At 46.8% G+C, this 19,100-nt stretch overlaps 1 protein-coding gene across 1 annotated transcript in view; it reads left to right on the top strand.

The window, feature by feature from the left end:
- Positions 1 to 362: 362 nt before the first annotated feature.
- IGF1R (insulin like growth factor 1 receptor) overlaps positions 363 to 19,100 on the top strand; it is a 289,241-nt gene continuing 270,503 nt past the window's right edge. Inside the window, exon 1 of the mRNA XM_028122787.2 lies at positions 363 to 1,022. Coding sequence (XP_027978588.1) covers positions 929 to 1,022 — 94 coding nt within the window. The 5' untranslated portion in view covers positions 363 to 928. The remainder of the gene's footprint in view (positions 1,023 to 19,100) is intronic.

Genomic DNA, 19,100 nt, shown 5'->3' with positions numbered 1-19,100 from the left:
CAAGAGAGGCGAGCGAGCGAGAGGGACGCCGCCAGCGAGCCTGTCCCCGGCGCGCCCGTGCCCGGCGCTTGCAGACCCTCGGCCCCGCTCCCTGGGCCCTCCACGCCCCTCCCGCGCGAGGGGAGCTCCACGGCGCGTTGCGCGCCTCGGCTTTGACCTTCAGCGAGCCGGAGCCCCCGCGCGCGGAGCCGGCTGCAGCGGGCGGGGGCCGGGCGGGGGCCGGCGCGGAGCCCGGGCGGCGCGGCGGGAGTGCTGAGCGCGGCGCGGCCGGCCCGCCGCTTTGTGTGTGTTCTGGATTTGGGAAGGAGCTCGCGGCGGCGGCGGAGGCGCTGAGGGAGGAGGCGGCGGCGAGCGGAGCCCGGAGGAGGAGGAGGAGGAGGGGGAGCCGCTCATTCATTTTTACTTCGCATTTTTGCCCCTGGCCGGCCTCGCCCGCGACCCGGACTTCGGGGCAATCTTGCGAACTGCGTCGCGCCCTCCAGCCGCGGAGGCTCGGGTGTCGGACAGCCTCCCCCTCTGCCTGGGGTCGGGTTTGTTTTTCCTCGGCGAGACGAATTTGGGCTTTGCCCCCTTTCTGTGCAGTTTTCCCCCCCTCCTGCCTCTCTGGGTTTGAAAATGGAGGCCGACGACGCCGACAGCCCGCCCCGGCGCGCCTCGGGTTCCCGACTCCGCCGAGCCCTGGGCCGAGGCTGCCGGCGCTGAGGGGCCGCCCCGCGCCGCCGCCCGCCCGCTCCGCGCACCCGGAGGGTCCCTGGCCGGCGCCGCCTTTGGAGTATTGTTTCCTTCGCCCTGTTTTTGGAGGGGGCGAAGACTGAGTTTGAGACTTTTTCTTTCCCGTTTTTTTCTTTTTTTTCCTTTTCCTTTTCCTTTTTTTTTCCTTTTTTTTTTTTTTTTTTGAGAGAGGGGAATTTCGTCCCAAATAAAAGGAATGAAGTCTGGCTCCGGAGGAGGGTCCCCGACCTCGCTGTGGGGGCTCCTGTTTTTCTCCGCCGCGCTCTCGCTCTGGCCGACGAGTGGAGAAAGTGAGTATGTGCCCGCCGCCCGCGGCCACTGCGGGAACTTTTCCTCCGAGGGGCTGCGCCCTGTTTGCGAAACCCGAGTTGCCACCGTCGCAGCTGTCGGGCCCCCGGGCTCGGGAGCGGCGGGGCGGGGTACGGAGGGGCTCGGCCAGAAGGCCGGAGCGGCCCCGGGGCCCCGGTTCAGCGCACCCTCGCGCGGGAAGGGCCTCGGGGGCTTTCTCTTTCGCTGTCCCGAGAGCCCTGCCCCGCGGGCCGGTTGTCTTTCGCTGCGCTCGTGCCCGCGCTGGGACTCCGTCGGGGAAGTTCGCGCCGGCCCGGGCCCCGCCACCCACACCTCACCCCCCTCCCGGTGCGCGGGTCACTCGGCACAGAAAGCTGGCCCCCGCGCGGCGCGCAGACGGCGGTGACAGCTCCCGCGGCGGCGCGGGGCCCCTGCTGCTGGGGCACACACGGTGCTCGGGGAGCCCACCGGCCGTGGCGTTCCAGGGGGAGGCGCCCGGCGGAGAGGCCCCGCAGCCCCAGGACACGTTTCCAAACCTCCCAGCGCGGCCTCTGGTTGCCAACGTGCTTGGCCCCTCGGGCGTTTTGGGATTCTGGCCTTTCCCTTCCCGTCACTTTCACCCGATCTTCGACGGGTTACCTGCCCCTGGCTTCGGCTTCCCGCGGCTGCCCTGTGCCGCTTGGGTTGGGGGGCGCGTTCCCGCTTAGCACCCCCCGCCCGGAAAACAGCTAGGTTGGGGGCTCTGCATCAGTCTGGCTTTTCCGGGGAGTGAGTCTGGGCCACTAGTTCAGAGGGTTCTGGGATTTTCTTCAACCAAGTTGCTATTCGCGGGTAGACGCCTCTCCTCCTCCTGGCGGGGCTGGGGGTGGTCGGTCAGCATCCGACTGTGCTGGAGTGGGTGTGTGGTCCGAGGCGACGTGCAATTCCACACACGTGCTCGCAACGCGGGGCTGTAGCTGTCGCCACACGGCCGCTCGGGGATACCTAGGCGCCTGGCCCTGGCGAGAGGTGTCGTGCGCCGTGGTTTAAGGAGCGCCAGGGTCTGCGGCAGCGGGGGAGGTGGGCGGGAGGGTGTTTTGTTTTGCGAGCGCAGAGCCCTCGCCTTGGTTTTGTGGCCGGAGTTGTGTGGCACTACCTACCCCCCCACCCGCCCCGCGCTTCCTTTGTGCAAAGTTAATAAGCAATATCGCTCCACGCTCGCTATCGCTTGCAATCTGATAGCTTTTGTTTTGATAGCGTCGGGTAGGGGTAGGGAAGTGCGGGGAGGGAGGGAGAACTTAGGGCCCCACGGTGTGTGGAGGGAGGCGAGGGAGGGGGTTCCATACTCAAAAAATTGAAACGTGGTTTCCTAGCATAGTCGCGATGGTAGGATAATTTGAACACGACGAAAGTTTCAATGCAGTCGGAGAACTGGGGCTGGGAACGGTGAGGGCGTGTTGGTGAGTAATGTTTGCCGAGGGTATGCAGGTGGTGCCAATTAACTTTGAAAAAATCACGACCGAGCCTTGAAGAGTGAGGGGGGGGAAACCGGGAGGCGGCGGGGGGGGGGCGGTCTGGCCCCCTCACAGGGGCGATTCGGAAAGGCTGTTTGTGTAAACAAACCCTTCTTAAGTGTCTTGTAAGAAATGAGTCCATGATGGAGTAAGAGGAGATTTTTTTTATAAAGAACTAGTGTTTACTACATGGAGTAAGTCGCAGATTGAGGCCGGACCTTCCACAAATCTGAGCTCTCCTGCTCTTTGTTTTCTAAACTTTGAGCTCACTGGATTGGACGAAAGGCTTTCGGCTCCCTTCTAAGGATTACAGATGGTGTTTGGTTGGGGGGTGGGGTGGGCAGAAGAGGGTTTCTAGCCTCTAAAAGCTAAACACAGTTTAGAAGACACAGGAGAGCTAATCAATTTTTATGGCATGCTACCGAAGTGTGTAGTGTCTCTAGATTTATTATTTAACGTTAGTAAGTTCTGAAATTCACAACAGCAATGATGGCCTTGCTTCTTGAGGAAGGAGTCGGGCATTTTAAAATAGGACGTCTTGTTTGGAGCGATCTTCATGAAAACATGCTCTTTGTGAAAGGCAGTTCTTTCTTGAGAAAACAGGAGGAGAAGGGGCATTTTTCATGCTACTGAGAGACCAAAGTTTTTTTTCTCAAGGATCCCTTGAAAATCGTTGGTTCCTGAAAACCTGATGGATGGCCAGAAGGCACTCTTGACTCCCCATTTGGTTGGTCCAAGTCCTCATTCAGTGTCTGCTCCTTCCCACAGCTCTGAAGTTTTCGGGAGAAAATGATAAGCTCAGTGTTAGCATGTGTTCGCTTTTTAGTCAGAAAGGTGGTAGAAGACTTAACTCTGATAGAAGTAAAGTACTGAATCCAATCAGAGATAGGTAATTCTTTTGGCTGTCTAGGATAGTGATAAAAATTGGGATGGTGTTGGTTCCTATTGTGTTGGCATATTTAAGGATTAGTGTTTCCTCTTTGAACACTGAAACCTACAGCAGTAGGGTGATTTTCTTTTAAACCTTTAACTTAGATTTAGAAGTTTTTGAGGCAGATGAAGTCATGCAGATATGTGTGTTTTGTATCAACATAATGTGAACAGAGCATCTAAAGAAGGGAGTCTTGGAAGTTATGAGTAGTAGATCATCTGATGGCTGCTTCTTCCTCCTCTTCTTTTTAAAAATCCATATTCACTTCAAACAGATTGTGGCCATCTCATTAAAAGGATTCAGTCATCTTTCTGCCCCAGGCACAGTTATATCCTCTTGTCAGAGAAATATAGGTATGTGAAAGGTTGGTGTTTAAAGAAGTTGGTGTTTTATTACCAGAGGAAGAGCACAGAATAAGAAGTTTGGAAAGAACCTAAATAGCAAATTATAGTTTAGACTGTAGAGAGGACTAGCAAGTAAATGGTACTTTTGAGTAGGGATGGGGTGTGGGTCAGGATTTGGAGTTTAAAAGGTTATATGTTTGATTTGTCAGAAGGATTAGAAAAATCCAACCTTAAGAAATATGCTAAGGTTGACTGGAAGAACCTTAAAAACAAAGTGCTAAGTGAAAGACGTCAATCACAAAAGACCACATATTGTATGATTCCATTTATATGAAGTCCAGAATAAGCAAATCCATAGAGACTGAAAGTAGATTAGTGGTTGTGTAGGGGGCGGGGAGGCGGGAACAGGGAGTGACTTAATGGGTATGGGGTTTCTTTTGGGGGTGATGAAAGTGTTCTAAAATTAGATGGTGGTGATGGTTGTACAACACTGCACTAAAACCCATTGAATTGTACACTTTAAATTAGTGACTTTTATGGCATGCGAACGATATCCCAATAAACCTGTTGTGTTTTTTGGTAGAGATGTGCAGAGGTCGACAAGAATGCGTTGTGTTCCTTTGAACATAGAGATTAGATTAAAATTATTAAGTAAATTTGTCCAGCAGGTTGGTGTCTGTCTCTTTCTTATTTGTGGAATTTTTCAGATCCATGCCCTATAGCAGTGTAACAAACCGATGGCTGATGCTCTGTCAGCAGCAGGGATTCAAGGCCACAGGAGACATGGAGAAGGAAAAAAAAAAATCTTGGTTCTGCATAGCTCAAGTTAAGGATTAGGGGGTTGGATTAAAGAAACACAAATGCTAGTGAAAGTCAGATTTGTGACAGTAAAATCCTTCACTGCATCTGAAACGAAGTTGGTTTTTCCAAGATTAAAGTTTAGGATCCGGGTCTGGCTGGCTTTTTTGGTATTTCCAGTTTTCTTACATATGTTTTCCAACAAAGAAATAATGTACTGTTTTAAGGTGGTAAAGAATTTCCACTTTTTTTTTTTTTTTGACATCCTATATTAACTACTCTGGTAGTGAAGACCGAGGTTGAATGTGGTGGGTTTTTCTTTGTTGCTCATTTTATTTTCTAAAAAGCTCCAGAATCTGAGCAGGAAACAGAATCTTTGTAAGAGAGAGCAGTGGTTGCAGGCATACAGTAATTTTTTTAAATTTAAAAATTCTCATGGAACAAAAGATTTAAAAATAGAGCAAAGGCAATTTTGTTTTTAAACAGTTATGCCTTTTTCCAGGTTTACCTTGGCCTTTTAATAGGAAAAGACGTAGAGAATAATTGTTGTTTACTTTTGTTTTTGGTCTTTGTCTAAGGCTTAGTTTACTAATATAAATGTTTCCTGTCCTTATTGTTGCAAGATCAGGGCTGTGATGAAAATCAACTGTATCATTTTCACTTGTTGCCTTAGAGTTTTGCCAAGGGGAGCCCCCAAGGGACAGTAGCTTCCTTTTAAATCTGGTTTCATTTGTTTTGTGAAAATGTGCTTCGAGAAGCAACCAAATCCAACCAGCACTTATTGGGCACCTTCTGTATGAAAGCTGGACCCTGTGCTAGGCAATGCGTAAGCTTACAAAGAAAGACGACTTTGCTTTTGCCCTTGGGGCATTTTATAAACTCCTTCATGAAACAAAGTTGCTTGGACATTCAGATCTTTTTTAGCCTCAACACAGGATAGGCAGTTTTCAAATCGACAGCAAACAGCCGTTTAAAGGCTCTTTAAAAACATGTAATCTACAAGTAAACCAGGGTTGCTGAATCTTCTCAAGCCCTGTGTTGTACCATTTTTGCCACCTTAACATACTACCTCCTACTGCAGTGGCATGGCAGGCCATGACACATAGGACACATTCACTCATCTTTGCTCAGCCTCGCTGCTTTGAGAGAACATTGGTTATGACAATTGTGATGAAAAGTATGGAGTGTTGCAGTTACCTTTTGCCAAAACTTTAGGAGTTACAGGTGTGTCCATGAAGGCTGCACAGCATGTTTTGAGTTGTAAGGGAGATGGAACTGTTCTGGATTTATGCATTGCTTAGCTTTCTGGAAATTATTAGGAAACTTTCTAAATTGTAAGGCTTTATAATTTAAAAGAACTTGCTGTTTTTAAAGGTGTGAAGGGGTAAGAAGATTGAGGAGGCAATTAAATCTTGAATTTTTTTTTTAATCCTAAAAAGTAGAAGCCATGTTTCTCTCTGGGTTGTGATTTACTTCGATTTGTTTTCACAACTCATTTAAAAATCATACAAAGGGGTATCTGTGCCAACTTGCTTTGAACAGCTTTTCTTAGCCAACCTATGACAGATGCTATCTGAGTCCAAGAGATGCCCTCTGAATTGTACTAAATATATAATGGTTGCACCCATGCTTGGGGTATAGTTTCTTGATTTCTCTGAGATTGTTCTGAAGGAAAATTCTGAACACTCTAAAGACAACAAAGTGAATAATGAATGAAGCACTCTGACCCCTACCCTCCCCCCCAACCCTTGAAAATAACAGGTTTTCCTGTTACCTGTAAAGATATGATTTGGCTTAAACTCGAGGTGTGGGGGGGTGGTACATGCAACAGTCCTGATGTTTGTGCACATTGAGACTTGTTGACATATGGGGAGCATAACTGATTTTCAGTATTTGGAAAGATTAAAATTTTGAGGGATGTATTACCCCTCCCCCTCCCACCTCCAAGGATTGGTAAAAACTGATTTGTTCTGAGAAAAGGGCAAATGTTTGGTATAAAATGATTAGTAAAAGATCTTGAAAAACAAGTTAGGTTGTTCCGGCAATAGATACATATTCCCTTGGCATGATGAAGTTTGTTTCTTTTGTTAAATTTTGATGGCCTTTTTTTGACTCACAATGGTAACAATACCTTTGATTTTGAGACTTTTGAACTTTGGAAGACTACATTGTTTTCGACTTTGAAAGCGTTCATTTTCCTCATGTTGTAAAGTCCCAGACATCAGTTTTGAAGATATCCCTACTTTTTTTCAGTTATGCCAATTTCACTGATGGCTTATGCAATTGATTCATTTCAAAATCTTAAGGAAATACTGATATTTATTGAATTGAGAAATAGTTTTTTTTTTCCCCTCCATGAGCTTTCTCAGTAAATACACGTTGAACACTTATTGGACTCAGGTCTTTAAGTTTAAAAATTCATTCTGATACCATAAACTATTTTGCATACATTTTTCAAGGTATGAGTCAAACCATAGAAATCACTTGCTATATTTATTGAGAACACTAAAGAAACAAACTAGTAAGCAAGGCTTTCATTTTTTTCTTTCTTTTTTGTGCCCTGACTACAAAGAATTTTTAAACTTACAGGTTGCTATTCAGATCTTACTGGAACATAACAGAAAGTAGCTTCTTTTATAATGGATGAATGCCTACGATTGCCATAACTTTTACAGTGTATTGTTGCTGTTATTTATGACTGGGAAAAGTAAGTAGGGATATGGGGACTGACTTTATTTTCATATTTATCCTCTCCTTGGTTAGTGCTGGTGATGGCTTACTTTGGAGGTTGCTGGGGATGCGTCCATGGAGCTGAGTGACTTTGCCCACATAGGGTGGCTGATGGTCTTGCAGCTCATACTTTCTTATTTGAAATAGTTTGGTGGCTTAGTCACATGGGGATGCATATGACTGGTGCCACCAAATATTGCTGAGAGAGCCATGCCTGCCTTAAATTGCTTACATTATAATAGTCTGGATTTTTTAAAGAAGCATTTATATTTAAAGACTTTAGCAGTATTCTATTCCTGGTCCAGAAGGTCTTGGCGGTGGGGGTGGGGTGGGGGCAGTGGAAAGGGGATGATGGTTGAAACATTATTCTTTTATCTCACTCCTCACTCTCTTAGCCCCCTTAACAAGACAGGCATCTACTTCAGTAATAATTATATAATAAAAATGCTATGCAAAATTGTGTGTCTGTGTTTCCATTCCATTCATTCAAATTCTGACAGTTTTAAATACGTTATTGTTTCTGTCTTGTATACTTTTGTATGGCTACTTTCTTTTTAACCTGGCACTAACTTTCTTTAAACCGGCTTTGGGATTATTTGTCAGTTTGGTAATTCAGGTGTATGCATACTGCTGTTTAAATTACTCTTGACATGGGAGAACAAATATATTTTGACAGCCTTAAAGCTTAAATGTTTTATAGAGCAGAACTTTTAAATTTTCCTGAGATATTTTCGATGCCTACTTTCAGCTTGTCCTCTCCTGTAAAAATATAGTCAGTGGGTGGTTTGTCTCTCTAAAATTGATATTGGAAATACATATTTGACTAAGTAAATGAGATAGCACCAATTTGGGTTAGGCAAATTTTAGTTAAAAGCTTTAGTGAATAGTTAAGGAACAGAAGTCTGATGATAATTAGGGAGAGATGAGTTTATGCATAACAGTTTTCCCCAAATTTGAAGTATCTGAGTGACTTTTAATAACTTCCTGGAAAAAAGTAGGAAGCCTAGAGAAAGCCAAGGTGTGAGGTCCATGAACCATCTGCGTTATCAGATGGCAAACAGTTCTTTAAGTCATTAGCTTTATTTAGATTGTAAAGTCTTCATCAGATGTGCTCAGATTTATCTGTGTTGTCCTAAATTTATTCTCCCCATCTTTTTTTTCCTGGGTCTCGTAATTGTGGGATAATACACAGGCTCACAGACTCAGGATTTGAAAGAGAAGCACAGATTGCAATGAAAACAAATGAACAAAGAGACCAGTGACAGAGGAAGATCTGCTGTTCAGCTTTCCTTCGCTCTGTTGTCTGATTTCTGCAGATAATGAGCTCACGGCATATGTTAGGTCACAACATTATGGTATAGTTTGGTTACAGGAAATTCTTTTGATATCAATTGCTTTACATGTTTGGGAGATATAGTTGGGATTTTCTTTCTAACATGTACCTCAATAAGATTTCCAACAGTGAATGTTGGATCAGGATGGGATTTTTAAATTTTAGTTCTTCAACCCATTCTTTTCTGGGGAGACTGTTAAGCGAATGTTTCCTTTCTACCTTACTGAGTCCCTTGAAATCATTCAGATTTGCTTCTGATTCCGGCTCCACCCCGGTCCAGGCCAGGCCTGCATCATCTCTCCGAGGAGATGCTCTGCAGGCCTCTGAGCCACTTTGACTCTTGTGCCCTCTCTCTGGTTTGATGGATTGGCCAGCCTCAAATTGTCAGCCTGTGCATTTTGTGGTGCTGCACAGTGGTCCAAGAATCAAGTCCAAGACTCCTCATACTGGGCTGTGATACATTCTTAGTAAGACTCTGCTGTAGGGATCCTATGTTAATTCCCAGCACTCCTCAACACCCATGCTTTAGCTCTGAGGTTAATAAGCCATGCCATTCCTGTCTCCATGGTTTTGTTCCTGCTGCGTTCATGGTCTGGAATGTTTTTCCTTTTTGCTCCCCTGCCACCCTTACTGAATAGTGGGAGGTGCTACTCTAGAGCACAGAAGAGTTACCTGGTTCTGGTTTCTTTGTTGTCAATTAGGTCTTTGACCCCGGAACAAGTATTTAACTTTTTTGAGTCTCAACAGAAATGTAGACACGTAATTGGGAAGTTTTCTCCTTTTCTCATTAACAACATAAAAATATTTTCTAATATATTTAGAAAACTAAAGTCAGAAACATTGGGGAATGGAGTTTTTATTTTTAAAAATCTCTAGGTTTCAGATCTATAAAGTAGGGACAGGATGTTAGCTATGTAAAGATTTTTTATTTGAGAAAGAGCGTGTGAGCATGAGAGGGGGGAGGGGCAGGGGGAGAGGGAGAAGCAGACTTCCCGCTGAGCCAGGGACCTTGACATGGGGCTTGATCCCAGGACCCCGGGATCATGACCTGAGCCGAAGGCAGACGCTTAATGCACTGAACCACCCTGGTGCTCCACAGATGGTAGCTATCTAAAGGTGGAATTAATTTCCCCCAATACCTTTCTGTGGTTTTAATAGATCTGAGATGACATCCTTCCATTTCTAATTCGGATTCCCCTTCCTTCATGAAGCTTTTCAGATTACTCTAACTTCTATAGACCTAACTTCCCCCTTACTCCTTTTGAGTTCATAACCACTACTGTGCTGGTTAACAGTGGTGGTTTGTTTTGTCTTGTACCTGAGCTGTTGTCATTTTATGAGGCTGTAAAGAGCAGTGGAGCCAAAGAGCCTGCTTTGAATCTCAGCTCCTCAGTCGCTAAGATCTCAGGCAAATTACTTAATCTTCCTGTGTCTCAGTTTCCTTGTCTGTGAAACTGTCATTTTAGTAGAACCTACTTACTACATTTTTTATAAAAATTAAGTGACATACGCAAGTGCTTAGAACAGAGGCTAACATATACTAAGCCCCTCAGACTTCAGCTTGTTATTGCTCTTATGGATGTGACATTCTTGAACAGAGGTGTTGTTTGGATAGTGCCAGAAATATAGGACACACTAGATATTTGACTGCCCTTGTCACTGACATGTGATGGATATAAAGCCTGACCTATAATAAATGTTCCACAATAAAAATTTTGTTAAAGTGCTTAACAAGATGCATTTGGCTTGTTAAAGCTCAGTAGTATGATTTTACCTTTTTTCAGCAAACAGTGGTAAACCCCTATAGTTCACCTTTGACTTCAGAGATCTGTTCATTGTGCCTTCTCCCCTAATTCTTCCAGTTACCCATTTCTGCCAGTGCCGTTGAAGTGTCCAGTGTGTGCTTTGCCCACCTCACTAATGCATAGGCGACACCTAGTGGCCAGAAAAGAAATTCAGCCTGTTTGGTACTGATTTAACTGAGCGGGTGCCCCAAGGATGGAGATAGCAATCTCCTCCTCCCTCCCGACACCCCCCCCCCACCACCACACTCCCCGGACCCTTAGATTTTTCCTTCTGGCTTCGTTCCTGGGAACCAATTGCAGGAAAATGTGGGGACTGCAGGCTTCTGTAGAAACCATTGGTTTTGGATTAAGATTGCTGTACTGTGTCAGCCAACTCCTTTAAGAATTAGCTACAATTAGGGTCTTCCTAACCGTTGTAAACAATTTTGGCAGAATTGTTGTATCTAGCGTACCTTTCACAATTCAGAGTGGAAGATGTTTCTACAGGACTTTAATAAATAAAAAGGTTCTAAAATATTTCTTTTGAGATTAGAGATTAAAAAAAATAAACCCTACTAAGTCATTCTGAAAAATAAAGCAAGATTTACTTCCCATTGCTGTACTGAAATATGTGGTAACACTTTTTCATTCTTATAGGTGTTGCCTTGGGCAATTTTATGTAGTTAGCATGTTCGCCAGTCAGAGCTCCTAATGGAGAATGGACACTTCAGTTACTGGTGTTACGTCTCACATCAGATGCAGTTTGTTAGGTGTTTTTCTGTATTTGGTTTCATGCTTTTTTGGTATTTTGAGAATCTGCTTTCTCACTTCCTTAGCTGCAATGACACTTAGTGTATAATGGTTATTCCCCTTTACATCTCGGAAGTTTTAGACTCGTTTCCCTGTGATTGCTTTTTATTATTTTTAATTTGGAAATCATTTCTTTGGCTGTGTGAGAGAAGACTGCAATGTGCCATCATCTCAGATGTTTTGAACAACTTCAGCTCTTTCTCAAACAGGCTGTACTCATTCAAGTCTCTTTGCCTTGGCAGGTGAAAGCCCCTCTGCCTAAAACAACTATGTTACCAATTTGCCCTCTGGAAAACTTCTTTAAGCTTTAGCTACGATTTCACCCTCTCTGATGGCCTGGATTGTGCATGCAGGGTGGTCCCGTGACACTCTGTAGCTCTGTTAGCACATTGCCCCCATATTGTTCCTCCCAGTGGTTGGGGAGGGGGATGATGGTACCTTGCCCGGTGCCTGGCACATAGGACGACCTCAAACAGAAGACTTCTTAGGGGGTAAATCCCCTCTCCCCTCCCCCTCCCATTCACTTGGAAGCACTCTTTACAACAAATGCATCATCTTTTCATTATAGCTCTGCCACTGGAAACATTTTACCGTCCTAGTCACTACTATGTAGAACTTGAAAGCAAAAAAATTATCTTTAAAATCCTTCTTTCAGGGTGCCTGGATGACTCAGTCATTTGAGCGACTTTTGGTTTCAGCTCAGGTCATGATCTCAGGGTTGTGAGATCAAGCCCCATATTGGGCTCTGCGCTCAGCATGGAGTCTGCTTCAGATTGGCTCTCCCTCTCCCTCCTGCTCACTCTTAAAATAAGTAAATCTTAAAAAAATAAAATAAAGTCTTTCTTTCATCAGGCTTTCTGCACACTGAGGTGAACAGAAACCTTAAAACTCCTGGAAAGGCTATTTGTGAGTCTATCCCTGTGGAGGGAGGCCTTGTTCCATAAGTTCCCTACAGGTAGGATTTAGTGAGTCATTCATCACCACCAGTTGTTGGTAGTGGGCCACATGTAAACCATGGTGGTACTGGGTGCTTGACTGAAGGCAGGCGGTCAGGCTGGGCTCAGCTGTGTTGTGGTCCAGGCCTGGCCTGATGCGGAGGACCTGGGTGGAGTCTTGGGGCCAGGTGGATGCTGGCCACTTGCTCTCCTGAATCACAGGGCAGGCCTAGGTCACTTCTCATGACCTTTATAGCCTTCAGATCCTAAGATACAAGGGAGAAAGAGCTGAAGGTCTTTGGAAGGTCTGGTTGGAACCAGCAGAAATACTGTGAACAGACATTTGCTTCTGTTTCTTGCATCGATTTCTTGGTGAGGCCAGTAAGCTTTTGCCTTGGGTCCTGACAGGGACGGTAGCCAATCGTAAAGGCCCCTCATCCCTTGAGTGCCCCCTTTCCTTTTGGGCTTTGGCGAAGGCCTTTGATTGGCCTCATTGTGGAACCAATGAAGGTAGAGTCAGCTCCCTGACTGCCCCCCGCCCCAGCCCTGGAAGTTTATTTGTCTAGGATGGCGCGAAGAGGACTCCTGAAACTAATTAACACCTAAGAAATTATCCTTAACAGCTTCGTGCTCCCAAGGAGACTGGTGAGGCGGGATATTTCTTACAGAAAATGTAAACATAATCATTTGAACCTGGCATGTTAATTTCAAGCATACCTTGTAAAAGAGTATCTTGTAAAGTTGCCATGTGAATGTTCAACAGGGTGGGTGTGAACTCACCAGGACAAGCCAGTACAGCACCTGCCTTTCATCTGCCTGTGTCAGTGGGGTTTGCGTGTGCGGAGCAGTGCCTTTGAAGCCCCGTCTGCTCAAACACCTCTGCCTCCCTCTCTCTGATGCAGGGAGGCTTCTGGGGAAGGGAGCTATGGGCCTCCGTGGCCCCATCTGTAGTTCGGGCTATTTGGGATGATATGAGGATTAGCACCAATGTAGCTGAGATGCCTAGCAGAATCAGCAGGTCGAAAGCATCCAACAAAGACCTGGTTTTATCTGTGTCCTTTCCATAGGCCTTGGCGGCCCTGCTGGCCCCTCGCAGGGGCTTCTGCGCTCCGGCTCTCTTCCCAGCCCCAGCCCCAGCCCCGGGCATTACCGCTCAAGGGTGGACCTCCTTTCCCTTATGCCCTGTGCAATTTTAAGCTCATGAAGTCCAGGCCGCAGCTCAGCCTCTGGAACCACTAACGGGCTGCATCTCTGAGCCACAAGAGAAGTTGTCTTTAAGTTAACCCAGCTGGCTCCTGTGGATCCTTACATTCAAGGTTATATCCCATCTAAAGAGGAGGGGACGGGGGTGCCTAGGTGGCTCAGTCAGTTAAGCATGCGGTTCTTGACTTCGGCTCAGGTCATGATCTCAGGGTCCTGGGGTTGAGCCCCACACTGGGCTCCGCTCTCAGTGCAGAGTCTGCTTGTCCTCCCTCTGTTTCTCCCCCTCTACCCCCTCGTGCTCTCTCTCAAATACATAAAATCTTTAAAAAAAATAGAGGTACAAGGTAGGCGGTGGGGAGTTTACAAAGCCCTGCTTTTGACATCAGGCCCGCAATGGCCTCACCTCCTCTGAGAGCGTATGGAAAACGTGTGCTGCTTTCTCTCTCAAGGGGCTTACTCTCCAGTTGGGGACCGTCAAATTCTGGTGAACAGTCCCAGGCACATGTGTTCAGTGCTTAATTATGGCAGCTGACTGAGGCTGTGGAGAAGTGTGTGAGCTGTAGGGGCTCATGAGCGGCTGAGGAGCTTGAGAAGGCTTTAGGGAGTCTGACTCAGGGTTCCAGGGGACAGTGCTCCAGGAGGGCAGGGCCCATGGGAGCTGTGGTGGAGGTGCACACTGGGCAGGGGGGACCCGGGCCATAGAACCAAGTGTATCCGTGAAGGGACTCGGTGATGGGTAGACAGTGGGGAGCTTTGAAGCCTTTTGAGCACTGGAGTGGACTGGTGGAAGGGTGTTGGGGGGGCTGCTCTGGCATCTTGATGGGGTCAGGATTGGGAGACCAGTGAAGGTGAGGATGAGGGGGACCCCTGAGGAGCAGTCCCCAGTGGGGCAGTTGACGTAGCAGAGCCCTTTGGAAACTGCCGCCCTGGACTTCAGAAAAGCTCCCGTGGAGGAGCACTTACCTTCATCAGGGGCCTCAGGGGTACCTGGTAAGGTCAAGGACCGGTGCTACAACCTTGGGAGTCCTACAGCCTCCAGACTTCCTCTCGTAGCAAAACCTTTCCAGGGGAGCGCTCTCACGTTCCTCACCAAGGGTGCTGTGGGAAGCCAGGTGAGAGATGACCCTTGTTTCCATCTGAGCTGGGTCAGGTGGACCTGAGTTGGCCCTGGCCCTGGCTTCCTGTGGTTGGGACGGTCGGGGAAGAGCCCGTACCTGCCCCCCCTCCCCCCCAGCAGTGCTGGCAGATCTTGCAGGGCTATTTCCAACCCTCACCGCACAGGCTGAGAGGAATGAGGAATGATTTGTTTGAAAGAGGATGCCAACTTTGCGTCCAGGTCTGGGCTTTGCTACTGGTGCTTTTTAACTCCTATTGATTTATGTTTTTAACTCGACTGGGCACATTGTAGTTCTCGATGAGAAGCAGTTGCCAGTCCTTAGCGCGCAATTGGTGCGCAGAGATTCGTGCTGCCTGTTCTAGGACCAAAACTGTTTTCACTGGACAAATAACATAAAACACAGTAAAGCAGGAGGCTTCCTGGGAGGGTGACATCATGTGGCCCCGGGGGACTTTGCGTTACTTTTCTGCTATCAGGATAGTGAATTCTGAATTTTAAATCATCTTCTGCCTGTTTGAGCAAGTAGAGCCTACGTACCTCAACTGGTCTGTGTTTTCTTCATCTGCAAAGCGGGCCTTCTGCCATGTTCCAGATGCTTTCTCCCCCAGTCGTGGCTGATGGTCCAGGTTCCATTTTGAGATTTGAAATAGAGCTTGGAACCTCTCCAAACAAGAAGTCTGCAGCTGTGCTGTTCCTGGGACACCTGGTTTACCGTCTCTGCCCCAGCTTTCTCATCTGTAAAACGGAAGATGATAAGGACACCCATCTCGGAGGATGGTTACATGTGTTCATGAGTGAATACACATCAGTCCCTTAGAACGGAGTGTCTGCCATGAACATTAGGGGTTAGCTGTCATTGTCATGAAGGATGGAAGATTTATACATTAGAAGTTGTTTACTTAAAACTGATGCCCTCCTGGTTGTATATGATTCCTGTGTTTTGCTCTTATGACATTTGCCTTTTCTGACCTTCACATCAAGATTCTCTAGCTTTGTTATACCTAGAGGCGTTTCAGAAGTGTTCTATCCAGCTTCTCTGTCTCTGGGAAGTGCGCCTCCTTCCCTTGAGTTTCTCTTCCTAATACCCCCTCTGCCTCTGTCGAAGGGCATGAAACATTTTCCTCTAGGAGAGGGATTGTTTGGATCCCCCAAAAGCCCATGTGTCAGGCCAAATGACAGAAATGAGTCATTCACATGGTAGTGTGAACAGTGTACTTCCCAGCACTCGTCCTGCCTCAGAGACAGCCAGGTAATTAGGGGTCAAGTGGCCTTCTAGGGAAGAACCAGATCTGCCTGGTCAAAGGCATGAGTAGTTGGGGCTGAGAGTGCTATCCCCAGGCAAAATTAAGGGCGCAGGGTCTGAAAAACACGAATGTATGTATCCAGAAAAACTAAAATATTTTAGATTGAAAGTGGGGAAAATTGAGAATCTGTGCCCCTTATTGGTTGAAGCCTGCTTGCAGAGATGGGAGTCCCCAGAGTCTGGGGCCAGGGACTGCCAGAGAAGGCTTTAGTCAGGGGGTGGGAAGCTAGCGCAGAAATGGCACCTGGTGGGGCGCCTGGGTGGCTCAGCCGGTTAAGCGTCAGACTCTTGATTTCAGCTCAGGTCATGATCTCAGGGTGGTGAGATCAAGCCCTGTGTTGGGCTCCAACTGGGCATAGAGTCTGCTTAAGATTCTCTCTCCCCCTCTGCCCCTCCCCCTGCTCACTTGCTCGTACTTTCTCTCCTAAAAAAAAAAAAAGAAAAAAGAAAAGAAATGTCACCTGGTTAGTAAATGTTTTGCTGGAGAGCCTTCCTCTGGGACAGCAAGAAGGAACTGCCCTCTTGCTCTGCAACCTTGGGTTATATAGGGTCTTCACTTCCCAGGATTGAGATTCAGGCATAGTCTTCTTTCAAAAGTTCATTAGGTAGGCTTGGGTGGTCTTGCTGGGGGGCCATCACCTATGGTGATGTTTCCAAGGGAAATGTTATTTTGAATCCGAACTACTTAATCAACTTAATTCAAAGTAAGTGATGGTGCTTTTCTTTTGTGAAAAAAGCTCTCTGAGGAGGAGTTAATTCCTTTGGTTTAAAACTTATTTCTTAGAAGCACATAAAAAAGATGCTCCACATTACTCTGTCATTAGGGAAATGCAAATCAAAGCCACAATGAGATACCATTTCACACTCATTTGGGCGGCGATTATCAAAAAATTGAAAATAACAAGTGTTGGCAAGGATGTGAAGAAATTGGAACGCTTCTGCATTGCTGCTGGGAGAGTAAATGCTGTAGTCACTGTGGAAAACAGTATGGCAGTTCCTCAAAAAAGTAAATGTAGAGGGCACCTGGATGGCTCAGTCATTAAGTGTCTGCCTTCGGCTCGGGTCATGATCCCAGGATCCTGGGATCAAGCCCCACATCTGGCTCCTGGCTCAGTGGGGAGCCTGCTTCTCCCTCTCCCTCTGCCTCTCCCCTGCTCATGCTTTTTCTGTATCTCTCTGTCTCAAATGAATAAATAAAATCTTTAAAAAAATTAAATGTAGAATAGCAGTCTTATCCAGCAACCTTACTTTAGTATATACCCCCAAGAATTGAAAGCATGGAGCTGAATAAGTAGTTGCATACCCATGTTCATAGCAGCAAATAACAGTTTGCAATGGCCAAAAGGTGGAAGGAACCCAAGTGTCCGTCGCTTGAGTGGTTAAACAGAATGTGGTGTATACACACAATGGAATATTATGCAGCCCTAAAAAGGAAGGAGATTCAGACACAGGCTACAGCTTGGATGAAGCTTGAGGACATCCTGCTAAGTGAAATAAGCTAATCATGAAAAACCGAATACTGTATCATTCCACTCATATGAGGTGCCTAGAGTCGTCAGATTTATAGAGACAGAGAGTAGAATGGTGGTTGCCAGGGACCGGGGGGAGCGGCAAAAGGGAGCTTAGATTCTGATCAGTTTAGAGTTTTAGTTTTGCAGGATGAAGCGTTCCATGGTGGATGGTGGTGGTGGTGGTCATGCAATGGTGTGAATGTACTTTCAGGCGCTGAATCGTGCACTTAAAAATGGCAAATTTTATGTTGTATTTATTTTACTACAATAGAAAAAAATACCTTATTGATTGATTGATTCAACTGCAAGCATATACCATGTGAGACTGTGTTGGGGGATGGGGGACAGATTTGAGAAGACCAACGCCTGCCCAGGGTGGCCATGGGGGAAGGGGCAAGCTGGAGCTGTTGAAGGTGTTATGGGAGCACAGTAGAGGACCTGTGAGGTCACCAAAAAAAAAAAAAAAAAAATGTCGATTTGGGCTGAATCACTGGGGATGGGTTTGTTTTCCATAATGAGAGAGTATCGCAGATACTGTTTTCCTTTCAGGGAAAGTAAGTCAGGAGTCAGACTTCCGTGCCATGTAGTCACAAATGAAGTTTGTTACTAATCAGCCATGTGATGTGTAATTGCTTTTCATTTCCTTATTTTTCCAAAAGAGAGATTTGTTTAGATATTTGGTTCCCTCCCTGATTACACTGGAAGTTTTTCATTTGTTTTCACAACTCATTTTTTTTTTTTGTTGCGCACTGACTCCCCCATTACATAGGGAGCCCCAAAGGAAAGGGGTTGACCTCTGTAGGCAAAAATGGGAGCATCTCAAAAGAAGAGCCATAGCCTTTGCCTTATAGAGGGAGAAACTGAGGCTTCAAGGGGCGTGTCACTGAGTGGCACAGGGCGTGTGGTGCATGTCAAAGGCCGGGTCTGTCCGTCTGTCCACCATTCCAGCAGATGGTCTTGGGGCTGGTTCTTTGTACTGAGTTGTCACCCTCTAGTTTAACCAGGAGTCAGGGCTCAGGCCTGGACCTGCTCCATTCCAGCAAGACTGGGAGGTAGCCGAGCTTGTCTGGCTGCAAAAAGAGTTTTCTCCACCCCATTCAGAGTAGCAGCCTCTTGGTCTGGGCCCTGTGGGAGGGAGGAATCTGGCTGCCGCAGCTCATCCAGGTCCGGACGTTGGACTGGCATTTTCCCTGCATCTCGGAAGCAAGCGTGAGAAGCCCAAGTGACCACTCTTTCCTTGAGTGGGCAGTGTTGTCACATGACAAGGGGTGTGTGTGTGTGTGTGTGTGTGTGTGTGTGTGTGTGTGTGTGTGTCTGTCTGTCTTTTTCCCAGGTTGGCGACGTGCTCTTACAGAGCTCTGGGGATGTCTGTGTCAGCTTGGGCTGCTCTCATAAATGACCACAGACTGGATGGCTTAGAAAACAGACATTTATTTCTCACAGTTCTGGAGGCTGGAAGTTTAAGAGCAAGGCGCTGGCAGATGCCCTGTCTGATGAGGGCCCACTTCCTGGTGTACAAGTGGCCATTTTGTTGTACTGTCATGTGGTAGAGAGTAAGGGAGGTCGGGGGAGGGAGTTAGAGAGTTCTGGTCTCTGTCTCTTCTTCTAAGGACACTCACCCCATCATAAGGGCCCATCCTCATGACTTCATCTAAACCTCATCACCTCACCAAGGCCCCACCACCATCTGCTACCATCCCGTTCAGGTTTAGGGCTTTAGCATAATGGCGGAGGAATGAGCTGTAGCTAAGGCTTCTCAAGAGCAGGACTCTGTTTATGTATAAATTC

This window comes from Eumetopias jubatus, unplaced genomic scaffold, assembly GCF_037043125.1.
Source record: "Eumetopias jubatus isolate StellerSeaLion01/CBP00866 unplaced genomic scaffold, mEumJub1_p1.0 scaffold_7, whole genome shotgun sequence".
In the NCBI taxonomy this organism is placed as follows: Eukaryota; Metazoa; Chordata; class Mammalia; order Carnivora; family Otariidae; genus Eumetopias; species Eumetopias jubatus.
Note: the sequence above shows the minus strand (reverse complement) of the source record. Positions and strands in the feature narration are given on the sequence as shown.